Below are 25,964 nucleotides of genomic sequence, written 5' to 3' on the forward strand. Positions count from 1 at the left end.
TCCAACTCAGTATCCTGTACCTGCCTTCTCCCCATACCCCCTGATTCCTTTAGCCACATCTAACTCCCTCTTAAATATAGCCAATGAACTGGCTTCAACTACCTTCTGCGGCAGAGAATTCCAGAGATTCACCACTCTCGGTGTGAAAAAAGTTTTCCTCATCTCGGTCCTAAAAGATTTCCCCCTTATCCTTAAACTGTGACCCCCTTGTTCTGGACTTCCCCAACATCGGGAAACATCTTCCTGCATCTAGCCTGTCCAACCCCTTAAGACATTGACTGGAACAGAGCAATGCTGTTATAAAGAAAGGCTTGAGAAGATAGACTTGTTGTGGAAGTGGTTAAGAGTTATACAAGAATAAGGAGGTAAAAATAGGATAGATTGCAGAAAACTATCCCCATACCCGAGAGGGATAAAACTAGACATAGGTTCAGAATAAGAGGAAGAGATTTAGGAGATTGTACATCAGTCTGGGTGAAGGTAATGATGTGCCTGAGAGACTGGTTGAAGCCGGGTCACTGATATCATTTAATGAGCCTTGGTCTTGATGAGCACATATCTCTTGGGCAAAGAAAACTATGGGCCAAGTGCTGGACAATGGGATTAATATTGAAGTTAACGTTGGTTAACTTGGATGAGTTAAATCCAAATAGCCAGTTGCCAAGTTGTAGGATTCTGTGACAATTGTTATTTGTACTGTATGATACAATATACCAGCTATGCTAATTTCTAAAGTAAACCCAGTATACCCATTTCCAGCTTTAGTATTTAAAAGTTATAGTATTCATAAGGACCAATTTAAAAACAAAAAAAAAGTTTAATCGCCATTGTAATGTAATAAATGTGGCAGAAAATGGTCACACATCGTGATCATGCAAACAGCAGAGAGATAATGACCTCTTTGAAATAGCTACTATATCCACTTAAAGGCTGCTGAAGCAGTGGTTTCATCTATAATCTGAAAGACTCTTTCTGAGAGTATAGCACACATCCTCAGTGCAACATGTGTGTGTCTGCCTAGATTACCTGAGTCTTTAAAATGGGGACTGGAATTTTCATACTCTCTGACAGAAAGCAATATTTGGCGTAAATAAGGATCATGGTCAGCATAGATAAGAAGGGTGGAAGAGTCCATTACTGTGGTGTACAACTGTATCTAATACTAGACAAAGTTCACATGGGTAGGCTGGTCCCCCAACACAATTTTCCAACTCTCCACCAATTCCAATATTGGTGGGCGGCTCAGTCACTCTGGGCTGGCGGCTCAGTCACTCTGGGCTGGCGGCTCAGTCACTCTGGGCTGGCGGGCTGGCAGTTCAGTCGCGGCTATTCCTTGAAATTCCATTTCAAGCAGAGTGCAGGCCACCAAATTGCCAAACAACTCATTGCATTGTCATCAAGGGCTAACAAATCATATAATGCAAGTACATTGCAAACTCACAGTTCGGTTGATTCACAGCTTAGAATCACAGTTGTGGGCTCTCCCTCTTCCAGAGTGACTGACTTGCGACCAGGCATCCGGGGTTTTATAGTTCTGCCCCCCACCCCCCACAGGCGAGAGGACCAATCAGCTGATCTCAAGATTTTTTTAAACACACTTTTTTTTTCATCGATCGGAAAAATCCTCGGGGCTGCCTTAGGCAGGACCGTGAGTAAGATGGCCCAAAATCATAGTGATATATGGTGGCATTTTTTCTAAAATCAATATACTGCGCAGATAGGAAGTGGTCAAGATGAGACTTTTAGTTATATAAATACTTAGCATCATAGCACTATCTGTGTACATTTTCGATCAGCTTGTGTTCTTTAAGAGTTTTTGTCATTCAAATATCCTTTGGTTGAGGTTCTCCAAATCCTGTGCAGCCTGCCCTTTAGGTTATGTTGGTTATTCACCATCTGTACGTGTAGGAGGTTGTTGTTCAGCTATGGCAAAACACCAGAACCTATATCACACTACCTTTCATCCTGACTAAGAACTTGTCAGTGAGGGAGCCGAGTCACATTTGTGTCCTGGTGCTCTAAGATTCGGATACAGTATCTTTACAGTGGATATGCATTTATTTCCCCACAAATCTTCATTAAAAATTCTTCCCATTCCATGCGGAAGAATGGAATGTTGAAGTTTCTGAGAACCGAAGTGATGCGAGAAGTAAGTCTACAAGACCACATTTAACAAAATGCTTGAATTAAATCAATGATGGGTGAAGGCTGTTTCACCTCATAAATGTGTAACAGACCATGAAACTAGTGGGTTTGTGCTACAGCTGACTAGTTTGTTCATCTATATGGTAAGCTGTCTTTGTAAACGTTTAATGAAAAGGAAACCAAAGGAATCTTTTTTTTAATCCATACCGTCCACTGCCCTAGATGTGGTTAAAAAGTGATTGCACAAGTTTTGACATAAAGAAGGTTAATCTTGGGTGTTATCTTCTATTTTTAAAATCTATTGATGTTCTCGCCTTTCTTGGTTGTGTTGAATCGGCTGGATAATATTTTTATTGAAACCAATAGTACCTCAGTCAAGTTTTCTTGCATTTTTGACGCAGCTATTTGGGATGAGGGGAAAGAGATGGCATTTGTTGTAATGTGCTTGTATCCCTGTTGAAGGATTTTGAAACTGATTTGTGTAAGTGCATCTTTATATTCAACTTTGGCACATCCTACACTGCATGTGTGGCATTTCCTATTGGAGATGGAACACACATTTGTAAACCATAATATGAAATATTTTATTCCTTGCTGTCTTTAATGAAAAACAGTCATTCTACACTTTGAAGACTGAGGCACAAGATGAAATAGAACTTTTGAATTAGTACTGAATGTTACCAGATAAACATGGGTTGCAAGCTAATCAAGTTTTCTTCAGGCTAAAGTTATACTACCTCCATATGTCCATTTGCAGCAAAATTCCCAAATTCAGTTAATCAAACTTTCTTTCATGTAACAAGTATTGTGCCACAATTTCTAGTCTGCAGTTAACATCTAGGATGATTACTTCATAATGAGCTCTGAGTTTTTTGGAGTTGGGTAACAATAAATTCCCATGAAACTATTCAATTAATTAATCTGATCACTGCTCAATTACTTACATCTGGTGATTTATTGGGGTTTGTTTTTATTAGGCCCAGGTCAGTTGGTGCAGCCAGTGTGTCTGCAGTGCTGCTTGAATAAGAGCTAAGTGACACATGATATGAATATTGGTTTTCCGATAGTAAAGGAGAAAAGCAGATGGCATTTGAGAAATGTGCCACAAAATTTGAATTACAAACCTGCAAATAATTTTATTGGTGGGAGTTAAAACATAAAATTTTATTTACATTTTTTTAAATGTACCAGATTATCTGTGGCCTGTGCTAGCATTCTGGCAGCAAAAGTGCCGTTCAGAGTTGAATATGCATACATCGATCATGGAATGGAGTGTGTGACGTCATTTGAAGATAGACACAAAATGCAGGAGTAACTCAGCGGGACCGACAGCATCTCTGGAGAGAAGGGATGGGTGATGTTTCGGGTCAAGACTCTTCTTCAGTCTGAAAGAAGGGTCTCGACCCGAAACGTCACCCATTGCTTCTCTCCTGAGATGCTGCCCGTCCCGCTGAGTTACTCCTGCATTTTGTGTCTATCTTCAATCGTCTTGGCCCCGCTGTGGGAGTAGGAATGGGGGCGGATCCGCAATCGCCGCGAGTCCCAGGCCGAGTTCGACAATCGCTTGCCTGCTTCTGCTGCCAGTGGCACGCGAAGATTTTGTGCAGGACGAAGTCCACACTCCTCCACACTACTACATGCGCCTGTCCTGGGCTACCCATGCGCTAGCAGGTTGCGTAAATGGCGCGTGAAAGACAGCGAAGTGGGACAGGCCCTTAAACCTATTTGTGGCTTGGGCAGTGACCCAGATTGAAGTCTGAATAGTGATGGGGTTCTTAGTGAATTTTGACTTGACATTTTAAAGAAGAAATCTTTTAAAGGACTTTTGAGGTGTAAGGTTGACCAGTGTTTAAAAACTAACTTTGTGCACTTGTAATTTTAGTTTTACAGTTCGATAATATGCACTTCAATCTGTGACCTCTGAGCAAACTGAGTTTATTTGCAATGTACGAAACATTGGATGATTTGTGAAAGGAGGCAAAAAGAATGTTAAGAGAAAATAGATGCCTTTTATTTAATTTGTGTGGTTACTTAAACCGTCCGTTTAATTCACTTTTTTTTTGCAGTTTTAGTTAGTCCTGTGCCCTATTTGTGGGAGAGATGGTCTTTTTAATGTGGGGGGTAGGGGGTAATAATATTTCTAGGTCCCTACCTGGTCGGTGAGGCAGCTTTTTCTCCGGGCTGCCCCATCGACCCGTCCTCGTGGCCTACCAGCGGGCGTGGAGCGCCGTTTCCTGGCGGGGACCGCCCAGCACCTCGGCTTCGGTGGTGGCACAGCGCTGGAGCGCCATCGCGGAGCGGAGCGGGCGATGCCTTGCCTGGGTCGACGCGCTGGAGCTCCGGTGAGCTGTGACCGCCGAGATCAACACCTCCGGTCTGCGGAGCGGGCGGCGCCGACTTTAACATCGGGAGCCTGGGAGCTCCAAACCGGCGCGGCCTTGTCGGCTTCGTAAGCCGCTGTCCCCAGTTAGGAAGCGGCCGTTCCAGGTGGCCCAGCCGCTGAAAGGACTCTCCCGACTCCGGGGCAACAGCATCCGGCCAGAACGGCCAGGAACATCGGGCCTCCGTAGAGGCAATAGCGGAGGCCTCAATAGGCCTGACTTTGGGAGAACTGGGGATGGGGACTGGACATTGTGCCTTCCCCCACAGTGGTATCCATTGTGGGGGGATGACTTTTTGTGTGTAATGTGAATATGTTAGTTTGTGTCCAAGATGGCTGTCGGAAGGGAGAATGGACGCTGGCACGCTTTAGCTGCCGCTGCTCTCTTCACATTGTGTTTTTGATTTTTTGTCTTTGGAGCGAATTCTGTCTTTAATTTGTGTATTGGTGATGTCCTTATTATTTATTTTACTCCGACTATGTTTTTTCTCTCTTGTTAATTTTCTGTAAGGTGTCCTTGAGTCTTTGAAAGGCGCCCGCAAATAAAATTTATTATTATTATTATTACTTAATGTTTCTAATCTGTTGAATACACAATCAATTACCCAAAATTATTCTGAGTGCAATAGCATCCTTTTGAAAATAAGGCATAGTGCATTATATTAAAATCCAATCGCAATATCAGAGTTTTAATTTGGTTGAAACGCCTTGCCTGCTGCAATTTTGTAATGCAGTGATGTTTTAGTTTAGAGAAACAGTGCGGAAACAGACCCTTCGGCCCACCGGGTCCGTGCCGACCAGTGATCCCCACATATTAACGCTACCCGACACCAGGGACAATTTTTACATTTATCAAGCCAATTAACCTACAAACGTGTACCTTTGGAATGTGGAAGCCGAAGACCTCGGAGAAAACCCATGCAGTCACGGGGAGAATGTACAAACTCCGTACAGACAGCACCCGTAGTCGGGATTGAACCCGGGTCTCTGGCGCTGCATTTGCTGTAAGTCGGCAATTCTACTGCTGTGCCACCATTCCTCAATTTGTGGATGAGAGATGATTTTTTTTTAAAGAAATGTGATATGAAGTAAAATTTTATGTTTAGTGCTCCACTGTGCTGTACAAAGTGTGCTATTTTGACTGATTCAATGCAATACGTTCATTTGACCCTGCCAAACAATTCTGTTTCAAGAAGGATTATAAGCAGTAGTACATAATATTGGCTAATATAGATGTCCCAGAAATATTCTGGGTGATAGTAATATTGTCAGAGTTCATAGTGATAGTGACTTATCTTGGGGGAACAAATTGATCAATATGATAATACTGGGGCTGGGGAAAAAGAGTGCAAGATATTAAGTTTCATTTGCATTAGCTTGCCTGTGATTTTGTTAACCAGCAGCAGTAATGGTGGGAATGCATTAAGAATTTGCACTTTTCCTTTAAAATATCAATTTTGTTACTTGGAATGTTGGCCTCCAGTGTCTTATTCAAATGCGCATCTCCATATATTTTAACCAGAAAGGCATCATAGCTAACTCTTGTCCTCGTGTAGAACAACATACACTTGTATTAAGTGTTCAAGAAGGAACTGCAGATGCTGGAAAATCGAAGGTACACAAAAATTTCGGGCCGAAACCCGTCTTCAGTCTGAAGAAGGGTTTCGGCCCGAAACGCTACCTATCTCCTTCGCTCCATAGATGCTGCTGCACCCGCTGAATTTCTCCAGCATTTTTGTGTACCTCCACTTGCATTAAGATGTTGTTCAGCAGACTAGAGTAGGTGAAATTGAGCTGAAAATAGTCAAAATAGTTAGAATTTTCTCCTGCAATGATTTACTGCTAACTTGGGCAAAATGCGTAAATTGTTTTAAATTTAAAGTTAAATTAAAACGTAGAAATTAATTGGGCACATGTTGCTCGTGAAAATGGAAGGAAGAAATGTCTGCCAAACCATTGGCTGCATGTTAGGCCTTTTCTCTGACACTTTAGCAATCCCCTTCCCATCCAGCCTTGTTACTTTCTGCTTATCCTGAGGTGCTGTGGTTATTAGTTACATGTACACTTGCCCTCACTGTTGAGCTAACCTGGCACCATTTAATGACTTAAATTTGGAATGTTACTAATTTGGAATGCACATTTCAGTTTTTCTGCTCTGTTAATGCTGCTAATTCCTATACACACAATTATGCATAAATTCTAATGCCAATGAAAAGTTGATTTAATAAAGTTATGAAGACTCAGTGAAATTATCCATTTCTGCTGACGGCTTAACAATTCTGACAAGTTTGATTACAATTTAAAGATATTGATTGCTAATGCACAGTTAAAGTGAATTGATGGCCCTTGGATATTAGTGCTGGCAGATTTTAAGCTCCTGGAATACATCAAAGCAGAACCCATTACAGTTTTAAATGAAGATCTGCAAATGTGCATGTTCAGCCAGACGAACACACTGATGCAGTAGAAGTAACAACCTTCTTCATGGTTCTGTGCTTTGACATTTCATAAGTAGTCTTAAGCAGGGCTCGAAATTAGCGGTTGCCCGCGTGCAATTGACCACCCAAAGTGCCGCAGGGCAACCTAAACGCCGGCTCATTTTGCCAGGCTTGGCACTGCAGATACTGGTTTATACCGAAGATAGACACAAAAAGTGGAGTAACTCCGCGGGTCAGGCAGCATCTCTGGAGAAAAGGAACGTGACGTTTTGTGTCGGCAACGGCTGTATTGCGGGGCAAAGATACTAGGTGCGGGGTGACGAAGGGTCGGAGCGAATGACGGGCCCCCCACAGTGGCCGCGACAGTGGCTCCATCTCCTCCTACTCCCGCACCCCGCCCGCCCTGATCTCTCTCTCTCACTCTCTCCCCCTCCCCCTCTCGCACTTTTGTCTACCCCCATCCATCCCGTACTGCACCCCCCCCCCCCATATTCAACACCACTGACATCCCCCGTGCTCTCCCCTCACAATTTTACCTACTCCAACCAACACGTACTAATTCACCTGCCTCAATCCATCCATTCCACACTGATTGCCCTCTGAACCCGCCCACCCCCCGCCATCTATCCACCCCGCACTGATCACACCCACACACACACACACACACACACACACACACACACACACACACACACACACACACACACACACACACACACACACACACACACACACACACACACACACACTCTCTCCCTGACCATATTGTGCTGGAAATGTCTTCAGCGCGAACATTGACTATGTTTGATAACGGAATGCAATCAAATGTTTTTTAATTCCCAATGTTATTTGTTTTAGTCCATAAAGATGGATTAATTAAATTGTGAACACGTGAAACATTAAAACCGCAGTGTTTGATTGTTACTGCTATCGTTGACACGTTATTACAGAATTCATTTTAACGGCAAATCAATGCTCTTAATATGGAGTATCAGTACTGTAGTTATTTATTGTGCAACATTCACAACTATACGTTGGATTTATCCAGGTTTTACTTCAACAGTCGATCATATACATCACAAATTTGGTCAGGAGATATTTCAGTTGAAATTTTAACGTTAATTCTGAAGTGGGGATGATGGAAACAGCGTTTATCAATAATTTTTTTTTAATCTGGTGTATACAAACTGGGTATCTTCATTGCTGTTCACAACACATACATCTAATCTGAATATCCGGTAATGTGGCATTTTGACACCTTTAAACATATTACCAAAAGAACATTTGCTGCAGTTTTGTCCTTTGGCCACCTCTTGTTAGTTAGTGTAATGTTTAACCTGTAAGATGGGTATAGTCTGTTTTAACAGCAATTATCAAAATATGCCTATAGAAATTTCCTTGCAACCTGTATATTTTGTTGTGGATAAATTATGTGGGAAGCGCGAGGGTTTCTGTACCAATAGCAATAACGACCTATGCTATGGCCATGTCATGGTAATTTTCAGTCCTTCACATAAAACATGCTTGCATCAATCTGTAGTGTGCATGGTTAAGCATATATGTTACCATGGTACAGGATTTATTGACACCGGTTGATCACACGCTGAATAAACATAGACATAGAAAATAGGTGCAGGAGGAGGCCATTCGGCCCTTCGAGCCAGCACCATCATTCTTTGTGATCATGGCTGATCGTCCCCTATCAATAACCCGTGCCTGCCTTCTCCCCATATCCCTTGACTCCACTAACCCCTAGAGCTCTATCTAACTCTCTTAAATCCATCCAGTGACTTGGCCTCCACTGCCCTCTGTGGCAGGGAATTCCATAAGTTCACAACTCTCTGGGTGAAAAAGTTTTTTTCTCACCTCCGTCTTAAATGACCTCTCCTTTATTCCAAGGCTGTGGCCCCTGGTTCTGGACTCGCCCCACATTGGGAACATTTTTCCTGCATCTAGCTTGTTCAGTCCTTTTATAATTGTATATGTTTCTATAAGATCCACCCTCATCCTTCTAAACTCCAGTGAATACAAGCCTAATCTTTTCAATCTTTCCTCATATGACAGTCCCGCCATCCCAGGGATCAATCTCGGCAACCTACGCTGCACTGCCTCAATCACAAGGATGTCCTTCCTCAAATTAGGAGACCAAAATTGTACACAATACTTCAGATGTGGTCTCACCAGAGCCCTATACAACTGCAGAAGAACCTCTTTACTTCTATACTGAAACCCTCTTGTTATGAAGGCCACCATTCCATTAGCTTACTTCACTGCCTGCTGTAACTAAGGCAACTTTCAGTGACCGGTGTACAAGGACGCCCAGGTCTCGCTGCATCTCCCCCATACCTAACCTAACCCCATTGAGATAATAATCTGCCCCCTTGTTTTTGCTGCCAAAGTGGATAACCTAATTTATCTATATTATACTGCATCTGCCACACATCTGCCCACTCACTCAACCTGTCCAGGTCACCCTGCGACCTCCTAACATCCTCTTCACAGTTCACACTGTCACCCAGCTTTGTGTCATCCGCAAACTTGCTAGTGTTGCTCCTAATTCCCTCTTCCAAATCATTAATATATATGGTAAACAGTTGCGGCTCCAACACCGAGCCTAGCGGCACTCCACTCGCCACTGCCTGTCATTCTGAAAAGGACCCGTTCACTCCTACTCTTTGCTTCCTGTCTGCCAACCAATTTTCTTTTTTTTTTTTTTTAATATTTTTATTAGAAGTAGACATATTATAAAGTATAGTTACATATTATAGTAAGAAGACTTTTCATATATATCAGTCATATTATTAATTTTCAATTATCAATTACTTCTGCTTCTAGTGTTTTTATTTTTTTTTAATAGAAAAAGAGAGAAAGAGGGTAGAAAGTTACAAATAAAAAATAAAAAAAAACAGAAAAACAAAGGAGGTGGAATGGATTACCTGTAATACGTCAATGGAGATAGGTTCGTAGATTATAAAGTATAGCTATTCATCTGATCCTGAGTTCAAGTTTCAGTTGGGTCCTCGTGCTGTGCCAATCTATCCCTTCAGATAGTTAATGAATGGAGCCGAGATTTTATCGAAAAGGTCTTGTTTGTCCATTAAGACAAGTCTAATTCTTTCTAAGTATAGGGTCTCCGACATTTCCGTAATCCACATTTTAATTGTGGGGGTTGTAGGGCCTTTCCAAAATTTTAATATAAATTTTTTCCCGATTATTATACTCTAGTCGAGGAAATTTCTTTGGTTTGTTGTGAGTGTTAAACCTTGTTCTGATATTCCAAGTATTATTAATTTTGTGTCCGGGTCCAGTTTTGTATTAATAACTTCTGAAGTTATTTCAAAAATATCAGTCCAGAAATGTTTAAGTTTTATGCGGTTTGCAAAGGTATGTGTTAAATTAGCCTCTAGATGTAGACATTTATCACAAATAGGAGAGATTTGTGGGAAGATTCTATTTAGATTTATTTTAGAGTAGTGTAGTCTATGTAAAACCTTGAATTGTATTAAAGTATGTCTGGCATTTAATGAACATTGATGTATTTGTTGTAAACTTTCGTCCCACATATCTTTCGTTATAGGGTGACCTATTTCATTTTCCCATTTGTATCTATATGGTTCGGACGGTGGGACCTCGTTGTTTAGTAGGGTGTTATAAATATAAGCTATTATTTTTTCTGTATAGGATGCTTGTTCAAACATTTTTCTATCCATGTCAACACCCTACCCCCAATACCAGGTGCTCTAATTGTTGTCACCAGTCTCCCGTGCGGGACCTTATCAAAGGTTTTCTTAAAGTCTAGATACACTACATCCACCGGCACCCCTTCATCCATTTTACTTGTCACATTCTCAAAAAATCATTTTGCTGCTATCCAAATGCCCCATTAATACCTCTTTAATAATTGACTCCAGCATCTTTCCCACCACCGAAGTCAGGCTAACTGGTCTGTAATTCCCCGTTTTCTCTCTCTCGCTTCTTTCTTGAAAAGTGGGATACCATTAACTATCCTCCAATCCACAGGAGCTGATCCTGAATCTATTGAACATTGGAAAATGATCACCAATGCGTCCACTATTTCTAGAGTCACCTCCCTGAGGACCCCAGGATGCAGACCATCAGCCCCAGGGGATTTATCATCCTTCAGTCCCATTAGCCTACCCAATATTATTTCTCGCCAAATGAAAATTTCTTTCAGTTCCTCTACCCCCGTAGATCCTCTGTCCTCCAGTACATCTGGCAGATTGTTTGTGTCTTCCTTAGTGAAGACAGATCTGAAGTACCTATTCAACTCTTCTGCCATTTCCTTGTTGCCCATAATAATTTCACCCGTGTCTGCCTTCAAGGAACCCACATTTGACTTTGCTACTCTTTTTCTCTTAACATATCTAAAGAAGCTTTTACTGTCCTTCTTTATATTCCTGGCCAGCTTCCCTTCGCACTTCATCTTTTCAGCCTATATTGCCTGTTTTGTTTCCTTCTGTTGTCCTATGAAAGTTTCCCAATCCTCTGTCTTCCGGCTACTCTTTGCTGTGTTATACATCTTTTCTTTTAGTTTTATTCTATTCCTAACTTCTCTTGTCAGCCACAGTTGCCTCTTACTCCCCTTAGAATCTTTCTTCTAAGGGGAGTAGGAAGCAACCGTGGCTGACAAGACAAGATAATCCAACCACATTTTAGTTTGGAAGTGGGAAGAGCTAATAGAAATTGCATTAATTGCAATGTGTAAAAAGAGTTGAGATACTGTCTTATAATTTTGCTGCATGTCATTGTGGGATATATCATGTCTTGATTGGTGAATATGTTTAGTTTCTTCATTTATTTGAAGCAGAAATAATATGTGAATGCTTCATTGAGCATAATTCTGACTGGTATCTACGCACTTCGTCCAAGCACGTTATCGCACGCTTCATGCAAACAGTCTTAAATGACCAGCTTTTGGCAACCTATAAAGCTGCCACGGTTGCCCTGCTGGCAACAGGGGAAAAAAGTTAAGTGAGAGCCCTGTTAAGCCATTATGATTCTGAGCATCAAAGTCAAAATTGTGCATGAAGCGGTTTGAATGTGCTGACATTTCACACAAGCAGGCTGAAGCTTGACTTGTTGGGTTTGGTTCCAAATTTAGACTGGATATTTGGGTTTAATTATTCTTCACAAAGACTGCATTATAAGTGCTTTCACCGGTTTCAGTTTACAATGTGTTTCTATATTTAACAGAGATTCTTTAATGACCATTTCTGCGACCCTTAAATTGTCAAGTACCATATTGCAAATACAAGGCACCGATACAAGGAAATAAGAGCAGATGTATGCCAGCCTACCGAGCCATTCAATATGATCGTGTCAAAAGTAACCATGTAGGTACAGCAGGCAGTGAAGAAAGCCAATGACATGTTGGCCATCATTGCGAGAGGATTTGAGTTTAGGAGCAAGGAGGTCCTACTGCAGTTGTACAGGGTCCTGGAGTATTGTGTGCAATTTTATTCTCTTAATTTGAGGAAGGACATTATTGCTATTGAGGGAGTGCAGCGTAGGTTCACCAGGTTAATTCCTGGAATGGCGGGACTGACGTATGATGATAGAGTGGGTCGTTTGGGCTTGTATTCGCTGGAATTTGGAAGGATGAGGGGATATCTTATAGAAACATATAACATACTTAGAGGATTGGACAGGGTAGATGCAGGAAAAATATTCCCGATGTTGGGGAAGTCCAGAAGCTGGAGTCAGTTTAAGAATAAAGGGTAGGCCATTTAGGACTGAGATGAATGAAAAACCTTTTCACCCAGAGAGTTTTGAATCTGTAGAATTCTCTGCCACAAGGCAGTGGAGGCCAATTCGCTGGATGTTTTCAAGAGTTAGATTTAGCTTTTCGGGCTACGGGGGAAAAAACTGGGTACTGATTTTGGATGATCAGCCTTGATAATATTGAATGGTGGCTCGAAAGGCCAAATGGCCTACTCCTACACCTATTTTCTATGATCTACCCAGGCTTTAATTCCTCTTTGCCTGTTCCCCTTTACTCTAAATTCTCCAACTTTAAAAAAAATGTAAATGCCTTCAATGATTTACACCACATTCTTTTGGCATAGATTATATCGGAGCTTTACCACCGTTTGCCTGAACTTTCTACACACTTCAGTTTTAAGTGATTATACCCTCTTGTCATTTTGTTCGAGGCACTCCCGCAAGTGGAAATGTCTCAACATCTACTCTGTCATGTCCCCTTAGAATTGTATCTTTCAATAAAACCACCCCTTATTCTAAACTCAAGAATATAGATCTAACTTTGTTAGCCACCATGATAAGGCAGCTTTCTCAAATTCCTGGAATTAGTCAAATTAATCTCTTTTGGGAGCATGGATTTGCTTTAACCCAGGTAAAAATTAATTTAGTTATGTTGGATCAGAGGTCATATGGTTAACAGTTGTACCAGACTCCATGCATTACAGTTGAATTTTTTTATTCTTTTCCAGTACATGTAAAATATTTGACCTAAAATAATAAATCTATGATGTCAGTGCCGGGCTTAGAGAATGATGGTAAAATAAGTCTGAAAATGTAGCTTTATTTGTATTGACTTCTTTTTGACAGAGAATATAACAAAGCCAAAGGACATTTTGCATTGTTTAACTTTAATAAAGAAAATCCCAGATGGATAGTGAGCAGAAGGTGAAAGGACTTTAATGATTAGGGACGATGCGTTTTCTGGAAAATATTTGAAATATTTGAGTGGTGGTAAGTTAAAATTGTTTAGGAAATTTCCATTCGGGAGATTGCCTTTGATTTAGGGCTTTGGTCATTGTCCAGAGTTGTGTTGTCATGTAATTGTTAAAGATTAAAACATGCAGATAACGGTCTAAAAAGCAATTTACTGGGATTCAAATAGCATCAGTGAAAAATAATGGTGATAGAACATTTAGCTTCTCAAATCTGTTCTGTCATTCAACAAGGTAGCAGCTAGTATCATGTACCCTGCCTTATCTTTGAATTTTAATAAGCACACTTTTCCAATTTCAGATTTAAAATTAACTTTTAGGTGTAATTTGCACAAATTTTCAACATTTCTACCATCCTTTGCAGGTACTATTCATGTTCAACATCGGTCCAATTATGGACTCTTGCCCTAAATCCTAAATTCCCCAACATGGTGTAGTAGTTTCTTTGTGCCTTTTTGGCCTATCAATTCTCTTTAATGTTTTGAAAGCTTCAACAATGCATCTGCAACTTTTTAAATTATCTCCTTTTGTAATGTAACCCTGGGAATCAATGTATCAATCAATCTAATGTATTCACTTCAAGACCAATATATTTACAAAATGGATGTGAATGTATGTACTGAAAAAAAAAAATCCCTTTTCAGTCTGAAGACATTAATTTCTGGTTTAAATTGCATTATTACACAATTTCCTGTGCTGCATAGTTCTGCTTTGTCTACTGAAGTTTTAGGCATTGGGTGCCAATCTTGAAAACATAATTATTGTTTTTGGCATAAAAACCATAAGGGATTTTTAATATCAAAATATGAGTAAATGTACTACATGGTTTGCTGAACTCTGCATTTCAGTAAGATGCAAACTATCCCATTTAATTCTAGTTCATGGTATGGTGCTGTTTTTGCATTTTGCACTCGTAATGGGTCAATGCCAATTCTGAATTGTACTCTTCACCAACAGCACAAAGTCAACTTCTGTGACATGTGCGTTACAACTTGCATTCACACTCATGCAAGACTTTTGCTAGTTCTTCATCGATGGAGCAGTAAGAAGGACTGGATCTGTGATTAAAGGCTTTTGAAATAGAACTGCCTCCAGGGAAGGAGCATCTGGGATCTGAAACCATAGAGTGGAAGAGACATAGAAATAGACCCTAACCTTTTTATTTCACATCCCCATTCACTTTCCAGGGATTGTATTGCCTGTCTGTATGCTATTAACCTACAAACTCGCATTTGCTTTGGGATGTGGGAGGAAGCAGTAGTATCAAGAGGAGATCCACAAGGTCACAAAGAGAATGTACAAACTCCACACAGTCCGAGGTCAGGAATAAACTTGAGCTGCTGGAAATGCGATGTAGCAGGTTTGCTGACTGTCACTCTGCTGCCTTGGAGCAAGAGGGAGTTGATGTCAGATATGCAGTCAAGGGATGTGACAATGAAGGAGAGCATGGACTTGCATGCATACCTATCTAAAATGTCACAGTTATGGCCAATTTGGTCACAATAGTCCATGGACTTCGCAGACCCAGAATGTATAAATTTTATGCAAGTGATGTCACGATGTCTATTCCCTGCCATTTCACTTAACTAAGCATGTGTGGCAGTTCCGGATCTGATTTCTGCATCTTTTCCTCTTATTGATGGATGTAAAATAACTCTTTATCCAGTTTCTAAAATTAATAAATTTAAAACATTGCTCTAAAAGACTACTTGGGTTTTGATATGCACTGCATATTGCCACGTATTTTTTAACTCTGTAATATTGCCCATTCAACAGTTGTTGACTATTTGCCATTCAGTACCAGTCATGAAACACTACTGAAGACCTGCTCTTCTGAATTCAATAAATACGTTGACATTCAGTAACCTTTCATCACCTTGACCCACTAAATGTTGTTGGCAGACATCTATGAGTTAACTGCTTGTTCTTGGAATATAGTTTATATCATGTTATCAAGAATTTCCCTGTTCTCTGAAATAGAGGATTAGGCAGTATAAATAATGAATGTAAGATGTCATTACAAGCAAGCTGCAACGATTAATCGTGATGGTGGATGATAGAATGTAGAACAATACAGCACAGGAACAGGCCCTTCAGTCCACGATGTCTGTGCTGATGATGATGCCAATCTAAACTGCACAGCTACCTTGTACATGATCTAAATCCCTACATTCCTGGACTGTTCAAGTGACTGTCTAAATGCTTGTCAAATATTGCTTTCATATCTGCTTCTGTCATCTCCCTTGGCTGTGTATTCCAGGCACCAACCATCTTGCAAACAAAACTCGTAAATCTCCTTTCTTTCCCCACTTGTCTTAAACATTTGCCCTCTACCCAACGGAACAAGACGCTATCTGGCCTATCTATGCCCCTTGTAATTTTATATATTTACTAGGTCATTAACCCCCCCACACCCCCCTTGCCTTTGGTCCTGAGAAAATTATCCAAGTTTGTCCAACCTCTATGGTTAATGCTGTCTATTCCAGCTAGCATTCTGAGGAACCTTGGCATCTTCTTTAAAACCTCAACATCCTTCCTGTTTGGGGTGACCAGGACTGTACACAACATTCTAAATATAGCCTAAACAAAGTTTTACACAGCTGCAGTACGACTTCCCAACTTGTATATTTAAATCCAAGGCAAGTATGCAATATGCCTTTTGTACCACCCTATCCACTTGCGTGTCATTTTCAGGGGAGCTATGAGCTTGCACCCCAAGATTCGATGATTCAATGATACGTTATTGTCATATGTACCAAGGTACAGTACAATGCTTTTGCATACAACCCAGTAAGATCATGTAGCAGACCTCACCTAGGCAATACAATAGTGTTTTTTTTTTTGCCACTGACAAAAATAAAGATTCCTCTGTACATCAATGCTCTCAAAGATCCTACCACTAACTGAATACTTTCCTCTTGTATTTAATCTCCCAAAGGGCACCAACTCGCACTTGGCTGGATTAAACCCCATCTACCATTGTTCTGCCCATATTTCTAACTGATCTATATCCTGCTGCATCCTCTCTTATTAACAACACCACTATTTTTCTCATCACAACCTACCAGTCAGCCCATCTACTTTTTTTGACTAAATCATTGGTATATTGCAAACAAAATGCTCCTGATCTCTGCAGAGCTATGCTATTCACAGGCCTCCTGTCAGATTACACCCATCTACCAGTACCTTCTGCCTTCCAGTAGCTGCTACGTGTGTGGACTTCCGAAAGGCCCTGCTGCATAACATATGTCTTTTGATCTGCAAATGGCTGTCATTGCCATCTTAGCCAGTGGTTCAGGATAAAGGATGATTTGCTCCCACTCTGGTTCTATGAGTTGCAAGATGACTGAAGGGTTCTATGGGTTGCAAAGCTGATGAAGGCAATCAAGCTAACTGCCTTATTCTCTTACCTTTTCTGCCCCAAGTGCCATTTTAAGATAGGTTTGAACTTCAACCCCAAAATTCCTGTGCACATCAACACTTCCAAGATCTTTGCTGTTTATTGTATATATCTGTACTAGAGGACCCACAATAGTCTCAAACTTGTTTTGGATGAAATTTCATCTGCCAATGCTCCGTCCAACTTTCCAGCTGACCCATGTGCTACTGTATTCTTAAGCAACTATCTTTGCTATTTGTAACATCACCAGTTCTTTATGTCATCAGCAACTTGCTAATCGGACCACAGACGTTCTCATCCCAGTCATTTAACCTGTTGCACAGAAATAAATTGTGTGCTGTTTCACATGTAATTGCCTCCTCCTGTTATTTTAAGAATTTTGAAATTCTATAATGTAGTCAGTTAAAATAACAAATCCATTATCTCACTAACCCATTATCATGTCACCCTCTTGAGCTTCTCAAATGTTGTAACTTGCAGTTTCATTTGACATAATCTGGGCACTTTTTAAGATGCTGGGTGGAAAATATCAACAATCTGTCCAGCCATGAAAGACAAGCTCAGTACTGGCATTGATATTTGTGGAAGAATCGCTGGCTGCGGACAAAGATATTGGAGTAAATACATCTTTCTTCATCCTAGCACAACAATAAAGCAAACTTCATCGTGGATCAAATTATATTCTGTTATATCATGCAGTGTAAAAGTTGGGACTTAAATAGGTTAGCAGTGATACAATCCGATACTCGTAATAATGAATGTAGTTAGTATATAAAAGTGTTCATTTTGAAGAACCAATTTGGGATATTTGCAGAGCAGAATCTTGAAATGTAACTGTATATTTAGTGTACACTACATTGTCATAGAGATGAAGCTGCTGCTGACTAGAAGAACTGAATATGGAAGTATTTTCAAACTATTACTCAATTTATTATGTTTGTTATTTTTCGTACCATAAATTTATAGCACGCTTTGAATTCATTGCAGGTTCTTAAGTAAGCATCCCGAAACTGCGTTTTTAGAACATTTTGATGAATTAAAGAATACAATATAGAGTTAGTCGCTCAGGCGCTGATTGTTTTTCTCTCAAACAGTACCATCAAATGACAACAAATTTAGATGGAGGGCCATTTTCATCTCTTGACATTTGTATTACTAAAGTACACTACTTTGAACCCATGTTTTTTTGCTCTCTCATTATTGACTCTATAACCAGTGAAAATAACTTTTCCCAGGCTTGCTTAACAAAACCCCTCAATTTTGAATATCTATTCATTCCTGTACAAAACCCAGGTCTAATTCTACTTCGGTGAATGCCATTAAAACGGCAATTCATTTCTTCTGATTCCTTGCTTGCTCTACCTTTTTCGTATATTGGGCTATTCTCTGATTGCACCACCTGCTCTTTGAATGAGATAGGAACTTCACAGCAATGAATTTAGTATCTCGGTACATATATCAAACCCCTGTGATGACGAACCTACTGACCTTTGCCGCCAGGCTGGGCTACTGATGCTGGCCCACACCGCCTCCCAAGTTGCTTTCTGCTCCTGTTGGCTCGCACAACTTCCTTGGCCATTTCCAGGTCACACCTGTCACTGCCAACCCTTACCTGCACTCCGGTGGGCCACAACTAATGAATCCACCTATCTTGGCTACCAGAAGGCAGAGGCCACCAACTCGCCTCGATTCCAAGCCAGACCAAGTCTGAAGAAGCAACTTGACCCAAACATCACCTTTCCATGTCCCCCAGAGATGCTACTTGATCCGTTGATTTATTCCAGCACTGTTTCCCTTTGTGTATTAATCAACGTCTGCAGTTCTTTGTTTCTACTAATTTAATGATACTCTACTACTCAGTAATCACTTAATTTGTTATAGCGGACAATCTCAAATAAAGGATGCCCCCCCCCCCCCCCCCCCCCCCCCCCCCCCCATGGTCCCACATATGGGTTTACAGGATTTTAGAGAATAGGTTTAATGAAATGTGCATTGTGCAACACTCAATAAGATGAAGAGACCCTGAAAATTGTCAACTAAAAATTAGTAGCTATACTTGGGATGCCTGCTGTGTATGTTGCACAGTAATGGAAGCAATAAAGTTATAGCAGAGCAGATAAGGACTAGAGTATGGCTCAATGACCTTTCATCAGTGGCTTCAAGAAGGAAGATGCTGGAAAATCGAAGGTACACAAAAATGCTGGAGAAACTCAGCAGGTGCAGCAGCATCTATGGAGCGAAGTAAATGGGTAATGTTTCGGGCCGAAACCCTTCTGAAGAAGAAGGAAAAGTTACCTATTTCCTTCGCTCCATAGATGCTGCTGCACCCGCTGAGTTTCTCCAGCGTTTTTGTGTACTTTCATCAATGGCTTGCTTCTTCCACTAGCATATAGGTTCATGTATTCCTCCATTTGCTTGTCTGTAAATATAAAATAGATGCTGTAAATATGAAGATAGATGCAGAAATACTTGCAGTCTACCTTTGGAACAAAAGTTGCCTATTTCTACTTTCATTTCAAACTGCTTCTAATCCGTATGTTACACAACTGTTTAGTATGTGCTAACTTTCAGATATTAACCATTTACAGCTAGTTCTAAAATGCAATAGTTGTGTTCCCAAGAAATCTTGAGTTATATAAAATTGTTATAAAGACAGTTGTGTCAATGGGGAAAGGGGGTTGACTCAAACTAGAGAGTTTGACTCGCAATAACCAAGTTATTTTTCCCCGCAGGATTTTCAAAAATAAATGTCTTTTCATTGACAATGTTTATTTTTCTTACTGCTAGCTAAAAATACAAAAGGCTGTATGTTACATTGTTTAATTGAGTACGGTTGCACAAGTGTCATTCCAAGTAATTGCTTGTCAATTTTAGTGGCCACTTGCAGTTAAAAGTAGCAGCTGTGCTCTAAAGAGAGAATAGTGTGAGAAGGCTACATGGATATACATTTTGTTGTCCCCTAATACTGTTTACATCCAATACAGCATTTTTCTTCTTGTCGATTTCTAATATCATTGTACATGGTTCTCTAGTTCCCAATTAAAATCTTATTGTAACCAATTCAGTCCACATGATGCAAATAATGTTCCCATATTCATCACTCGCATTATATCCAATTTATGTTGTGGTAAAGCACGTTACAGCAGAACTCCCAGTACCTATAAAGGCTGTAATGTTTTTTGTAAGACATTCTGTATTTTAACATTGTGCTTAAAGACCAATTCCATGTTCCTGGAAGTAAGCTATTAAACATTTTAACATTGCATACTTCATGGCGTTAGGAACTTGCATTGTTACTGGGACTATTTGCATTGCATATATTTTGTCGTCTCTGTGCTATTAATCAATCTAACATGTTATACTTAAAATTTAGATATAAATATTTTGCTGCAGTCTTTAACTTGAAATTCAGGGTGTGCATTGATCCCAAACATATATTGTGATATTTTAGCATACATATCAATGATAAGAATGGTTCTTCACTTTATTTCAAGTTTTATCTCCCTGAGGGTTTCTCGCCAATTGCTTTTATTTTCTCTGCAGATCTAATAACAAAATTACTCGAGTACTACCTGAACAGCTGATGCCATTTCAATCCATGGAAATGCTTGATCTCAGTAATAACCAGATATTTGAACTGAAAAAATTTCCTCCTCTACAACTTCGATATCTGTAAGTATATTGTGATGATTTGAAATGTATGCTCTAATGGTTGTGCTGCAGGAGTTAAGTATGGAGGTGGTTCATAAAACAAATATTTTAAATATAAAGGGTATTTGTAATTCATAATGTTAAAACGTTATTCTCGAGTGGCTTTACAGCTTGTAAATCAATTAATTGGCTTAATTATTACTGTTCTGACAGCTCCAACATAGTGGTAGTAATAACAAATAAGTCGTCGTCACAAATTTAAATTCATGTCGTCTATTATGTAATGTCCTGAGTTTTTTCCTCGGGTGCTATTGAAAACAAAATCAAGAAAACAGTTCAGGAGGGGCGGGTTTTAAGGAAGACTATGCTGGTGGGGGAGCCACTGCAGACAGGATGATAATTGTTGAGTACAGCTGGGTGAGTCTTGAGAATGACTGCAGACAAGATAACAAGGATTAGATTATAATTCGCGATGATTATTCCAACACTGGAATTTTCCCGACCTTGAAAGCAATTATGTTGGACAATCAACAGGGCAGATCATATACAATTTGGAGTTTTTTGAGGAAGCGACAAAGGTGATTGATACAGATATGACTGGATGTTATGTTCATTGACTTTGGTAAGGCATTTGTCAAGGACTCTCGTTGACGGCCAGACCAGCTAATTCAGAGGATTTAGATGCATGGGATCCATGGTGACTTAGTCGTTTGGATTTGGAGCTGGCCTGCCCAAAGAGGGTAATGGAGGAAGTGTGCTATTGTAGCTGAATGTCCATGACCAGTGATTTCCACCAGGTGGAATAAGTGCAGAGATTAATTTTAGTGTTATCGGGTATTGAGGGGCTGATTTAGAGAGATTGGCCAGGTTAGGACTTTCCTCCTTAGGCTGCAGGAGGTTGAGGGATGATCCTAGAGTGTATACAATCATGAGGGGAATAGATAGGGAGACCATACAGAGTTATTAACCCTGGGAGGGGAATCAAAAACAAGAGGACATATGTTTAAGGTGAGAGGGGCAAGATTGGCAAAATACAAACCTGCGGGACAACTTTTTTCACTTGGAAGGGTGGTGGGTACATGGAACGAACTGCCATAGCAGTTAGTTGAAACTGCTGCTACATGATTTAAGTCACTTGGACAGATACATGGATAGGAAAGATTTGGAGGAATATGGCTAAACGTGGGTAAATAGGATTATCGGGGCATCTTGGTTGACATGAAGGAGTTGGGCCAAAGGGCCATTTCTGTACTGCATTACTTTGACTCTCAGTACCATTGTGTGGTCCATCTCTGAGTACTGTTTAGGTATAAATTACGTACCCAAGTCCATTATTCCACCTCTATTCATGTATCTTTATTCCTTGCCATTTTGTAATCCACAAATATTGTGAAGATGTGAAATGTGCACTATAATCCAGTATTTACATGATTTCACAATATGGCAAGTGCAAAGTTTCCACAGTGCAGGTCAATCATCTTTTTGCAAAGACGTTTTAAACAGTTGCATTCAAATTGATTGAAGTAAACTCTGTTTTGGTTTGCAATATCCTGGCGTATATCGTTTCATGATTATGAACAACAACTTTAATGTATTGTAGGGTTCTGCATTGTTTCCTATTGCATAGAAATATAATAAAACAATTCTTTGAGTTTTCATAATATTAATCACATTAATGTTCTGTAAAAATTAATGTAATACAAGTTATAATATAAAATATTACATTTTGTTTAAGTATGCTTGCTTGTCCATTAAGCAGGACATCGCCTTGCACACAAGGAAGTTGGGCTGGTTGATCTCTACCTTGCCTAGAAATGGATAAGAGAGCAAGCCATTGGCTGGATTAAGAAATAAAATGAGATTTGTTCAACGAACGGTGCTATAAATGTCTTTCGTATAGTTATACAACTGTGTAACCCATATGTGTGATGTTGTTTAGATACATCAACAATAACAAAATAACATCTCTGGATCCTGGTTGCTTTGACAATCTTTCGAATACACTTCAAGTCTTGAAGCTAAACCGAAACAAAATTTCATCTATTCCTTCCAAGATGTTCAAACTGCCGCATCTCCAGCACTTGTAAGTTCATCTTGTAACAAAATCACAAAAAGGAACTATATTTCAAATGTAATTTTTGATTTAAGTACTTGATCTCTTTCCTCCTCCCTCCTCCCACCCCACCTCTGTTCTCAATTTTGTTTAAGTAGAAATAGTCATACTGTAAGATGAACATTTTATTTATTTTGCTGCAGGGAACTTAGTCGCAACAAAATGAAGAAAGTGGATGGCCTTGCGTTTCAAGGACTAAGTGCTTTGAAATCTCTTAAATTACAAAGAAATAGCATTAGTAAACTCATGGATGGCGCTTTCTGGGGACTGAGCAACATTGAGATATTGTGAGTTGTGTTTTTAATTGTTAAAAATCCCATTTATAAATAATAACATACCCCCAAAATAACCAATGTGTAAATCTTTGGATTTAGTAAAATATTTTGCTCTGAGGTTCACAAGCTATAGAAGGCTTCACCACAGTGTTAACTAAAGTTTTGTTTTAAACAAAGAGGTACTTGGTTCAGCTAAATATGTAAGAACTTGTTTGTAAAATGAGCTGCTTTCTACCTTTTTGGCCTCGCAGCTTTGGCAGTTGACTCTCATTCCAGAGAATCCAGCCACATGGCTTCAATGTTTAAATTGCTTTTTAACTGCATGACAAACTGCGGAAAAGACAGATACCCCCCCCCCCCACCCCCCCCCCCATTTTAGGGCTAATGCAAGCTAATATTTATTTCTTCCTAATTTTATTTCAGACAACTGGATTTTAACAATTTGACAGAAGTAACCAAAGGATGGTTGTATGGCTTGCTGATGTTGCAGCAACTTAATCTCAGCCAGAATGCCATCAGCAAGATCAACCCAGATGCCTGGGAGTTCTGCCAAAAGCTCAGCGAGCTGTAAGTACCTTTTATTCCATTCCAGTTTCTCTGTGGACATCATGCCAAAATGCTGGCTTTGCAATTGAGGTTTCTTTTACATAAAGATTTCATGAAGATGGCCAAAGCAGTGTTTCTACGAGACGTGAGATACAAAATATCTTATTAAAACCACAAATGACCTGCTGCTTCTGCGGCGGGTGAGATTAGTTTTTTTTTTATTTTTTAGGACCTGTGTTCTCAAATGAGATTTGTTGGTAATTCAATACCCTGTGATTTGGGAAACATCTAGGAATCCAGATTAAAAAAACATTCAAATTGTGCAATGATTTATACCTAACATTTTCTCATGTGGACTGCAGCATTAAGCATAACAATTTACCTAATGATTCATTGTTAACCTTTACTTTATGTGCTCTTGTTGGGCTTTTCAAAGTAGGGGAGGGAATTTTTTGTGACCTCCATTTGGGTATGAACCTTTGCAGATGTTTGCTGGCATAAAACAGATGCCAAACAAAGATTTCGATTGATGCTCCCATTCATCAGACCAATGTACAGTAAATGTGCCTTGAAATGACCCCACACCTCACTGAGTACCCGATACCCATAGATTTTCAAGTTCGTTCACTTCAAACAGGCATCTTGACACTGTCAATCACTCGCCAATATCTTTTGTCTGTATCTCTGTCTGTAAAATGTCATCAATAATTCTTATCTAATTTAAAAAGTGGAAAGATCATTGTAACAGTTCAATGCAGATAAAGACCATTGGTCCATTTTGCCCACCAAATGCATAATCATACTGGCTTTGCTTCTAGTATTCCACTTTAATAATTCGGGTGGTTTCCCCACATTGCCTGGAAACAAATTGCCAACTTAAGCATTTGGATTCTAGGATTTCGTAAAACTTAGACTTGAAGCTTGTGATCCTGCTATACAAAACTTCAATAATGTAATAAAGGTGACTGCATCTAAATGAATGCAGCATATAAAAGCGTCTCTCCAATTCCACTGTTCTGGAATGAATTTATCTCTCGGGTTTTTCATTGGGCAATTTAGAATATTATAACAGCGCGCTTTAAACAAATGTTTATTGGTTTTCTAGCTAGCTGCTATTACAGTACAAAATAGACCCTAGTGTATAACTGACATTCTAAGCTTGAGCACTTCTCGATTTAAATCAATTTTACTTAATTTGTTCAATTAGATACTGCTGGGCATTCTACACATATCAACTATATTTTCCAAGTTGTACATGGTTATACACACAGAATAGGTCCTTTGGCCCAATCTGTCGATGGTAATCAACGTGTTTTCCTGAGTTAGTTCCTTTTGCTTGCATTTGTCCCATATTCCTCTGCACCTTACCTAGCTGTATACATATCCAAATATCTTAAGTTCTCTTCTGAAGTAATTCTACAATATGCTGTCACGTTTGTATTAGCCTGGACAATAAATAATTGCAGGCTATGTAAATATTGGACAAAACGATGAAGGAAAGTCTCACAAAACGTATGAAACAACCCTACCAGTGGTCTAGGCATTCTCCTCTTTTGTGGGCCATCAAATATAAATCAGCTGTAACTCTGTCCACACTATAAACTTAGATATACTGAAGTAAATCCATGCTGAATAAGTATTTTTGGACAAGACCAGGGTTCAAACTTGTTCATACCTAGATTTTGTAGTATAACTGGTCGCTAGACAAATCTAATGAATCATGAATAATGAAATATAAGATTGCTTTTTTGTATGGGTATGAACTTTGTAATTCCTTTGTTCTATATGTATTGCTAAATATATTTCATTTCCCATTGACAGGGATGTCTCTTTTAATGACCTAACACGTCTGGAGGATTCCACTTTTGTTGGTTTGAGCCTCCTTGGGCAGTTATATATAGGAAATAACCAAGTGAGTTACATTGCTGACGGTGCCTTTGGAGGACTATCCAGTTTGCATAGTCTGTAAGTTCATCTTTATATATAAAATTTGGGCTTATCTATAGTATGTGGCTTAATGTATATTTTGAACTTTTGAAAAGTCAGTATAGCTATTAGCTACTATGAAATGTTTTCATTCAGAAGCACCTCGGTATCATGAAATGGGCTTCATGTTTATAAGCATAGTGAATATGGGTTAGCATTTTTGCATACCCCCTAAATGCCTTGTTTACTGCCACTTGTTTTGAAGGCAAGCCACATGCTGGCTATGCACTTGCTAGTGAATTTTCTAAACTTTTCTAAAGATTACTACTGTGTAATTGGATGCCTCTGCATAACTGTCATGCAGCAGCATCTAGAAG

The 25,964-nt window shown here is 39.7% G+C and overlaps 1 protein-coding gene across 1 annotated transcript in view; it reads left to right on the forward strand.

Moving 5' to 3' along the window:
- lrig3 (leucine-rich repeats and immunoglobulin-like domains 3) overlaps positions 1-25,964 on the forward strand; it is a 56,672-nt gene that overhangs the window by 14,401 nt on the left and 16,307 nt on the right. Inside the window, exons 4-8 of the mRNA XM_055650684.1 lie at positions 20,620-20,748; positions 22,667-22,810; positions 22,984-23,127; positions 23,539-23,682; positions 25,483-25,626. Of these exons, the coding sequence (XP_055506659.1) occupies positions 20,620-20,748; positions 22,667-22,810; positions 22,984-23,127; positions 23,539-23,682; positions 25,483-25,626 (705 nt within the window). The remainder of the gene's footprint in view (positions 1-20,619; positions 20,749-22,666; positions 22,811-22,983; positions 23,128-23,538; positions 23,683-25,482; positions 25,627-25,964) is intronic.

Source organism: Leucoraja erinacea, chromosome 19, assembly GCF_028641065.1.
Source record: "Leucoraja erinacea ecotype New England chromosome 19, Leri_hhj_1, whole genome shotgun sequence".
NCBI classification, from domain to species: domain Eukaryota; kingdom Metazoa; phylum Chordata; class Chondrichthyes; order Rajiformes; family Rajidae; genus Leucoraja; species Leucoraja erinaceus.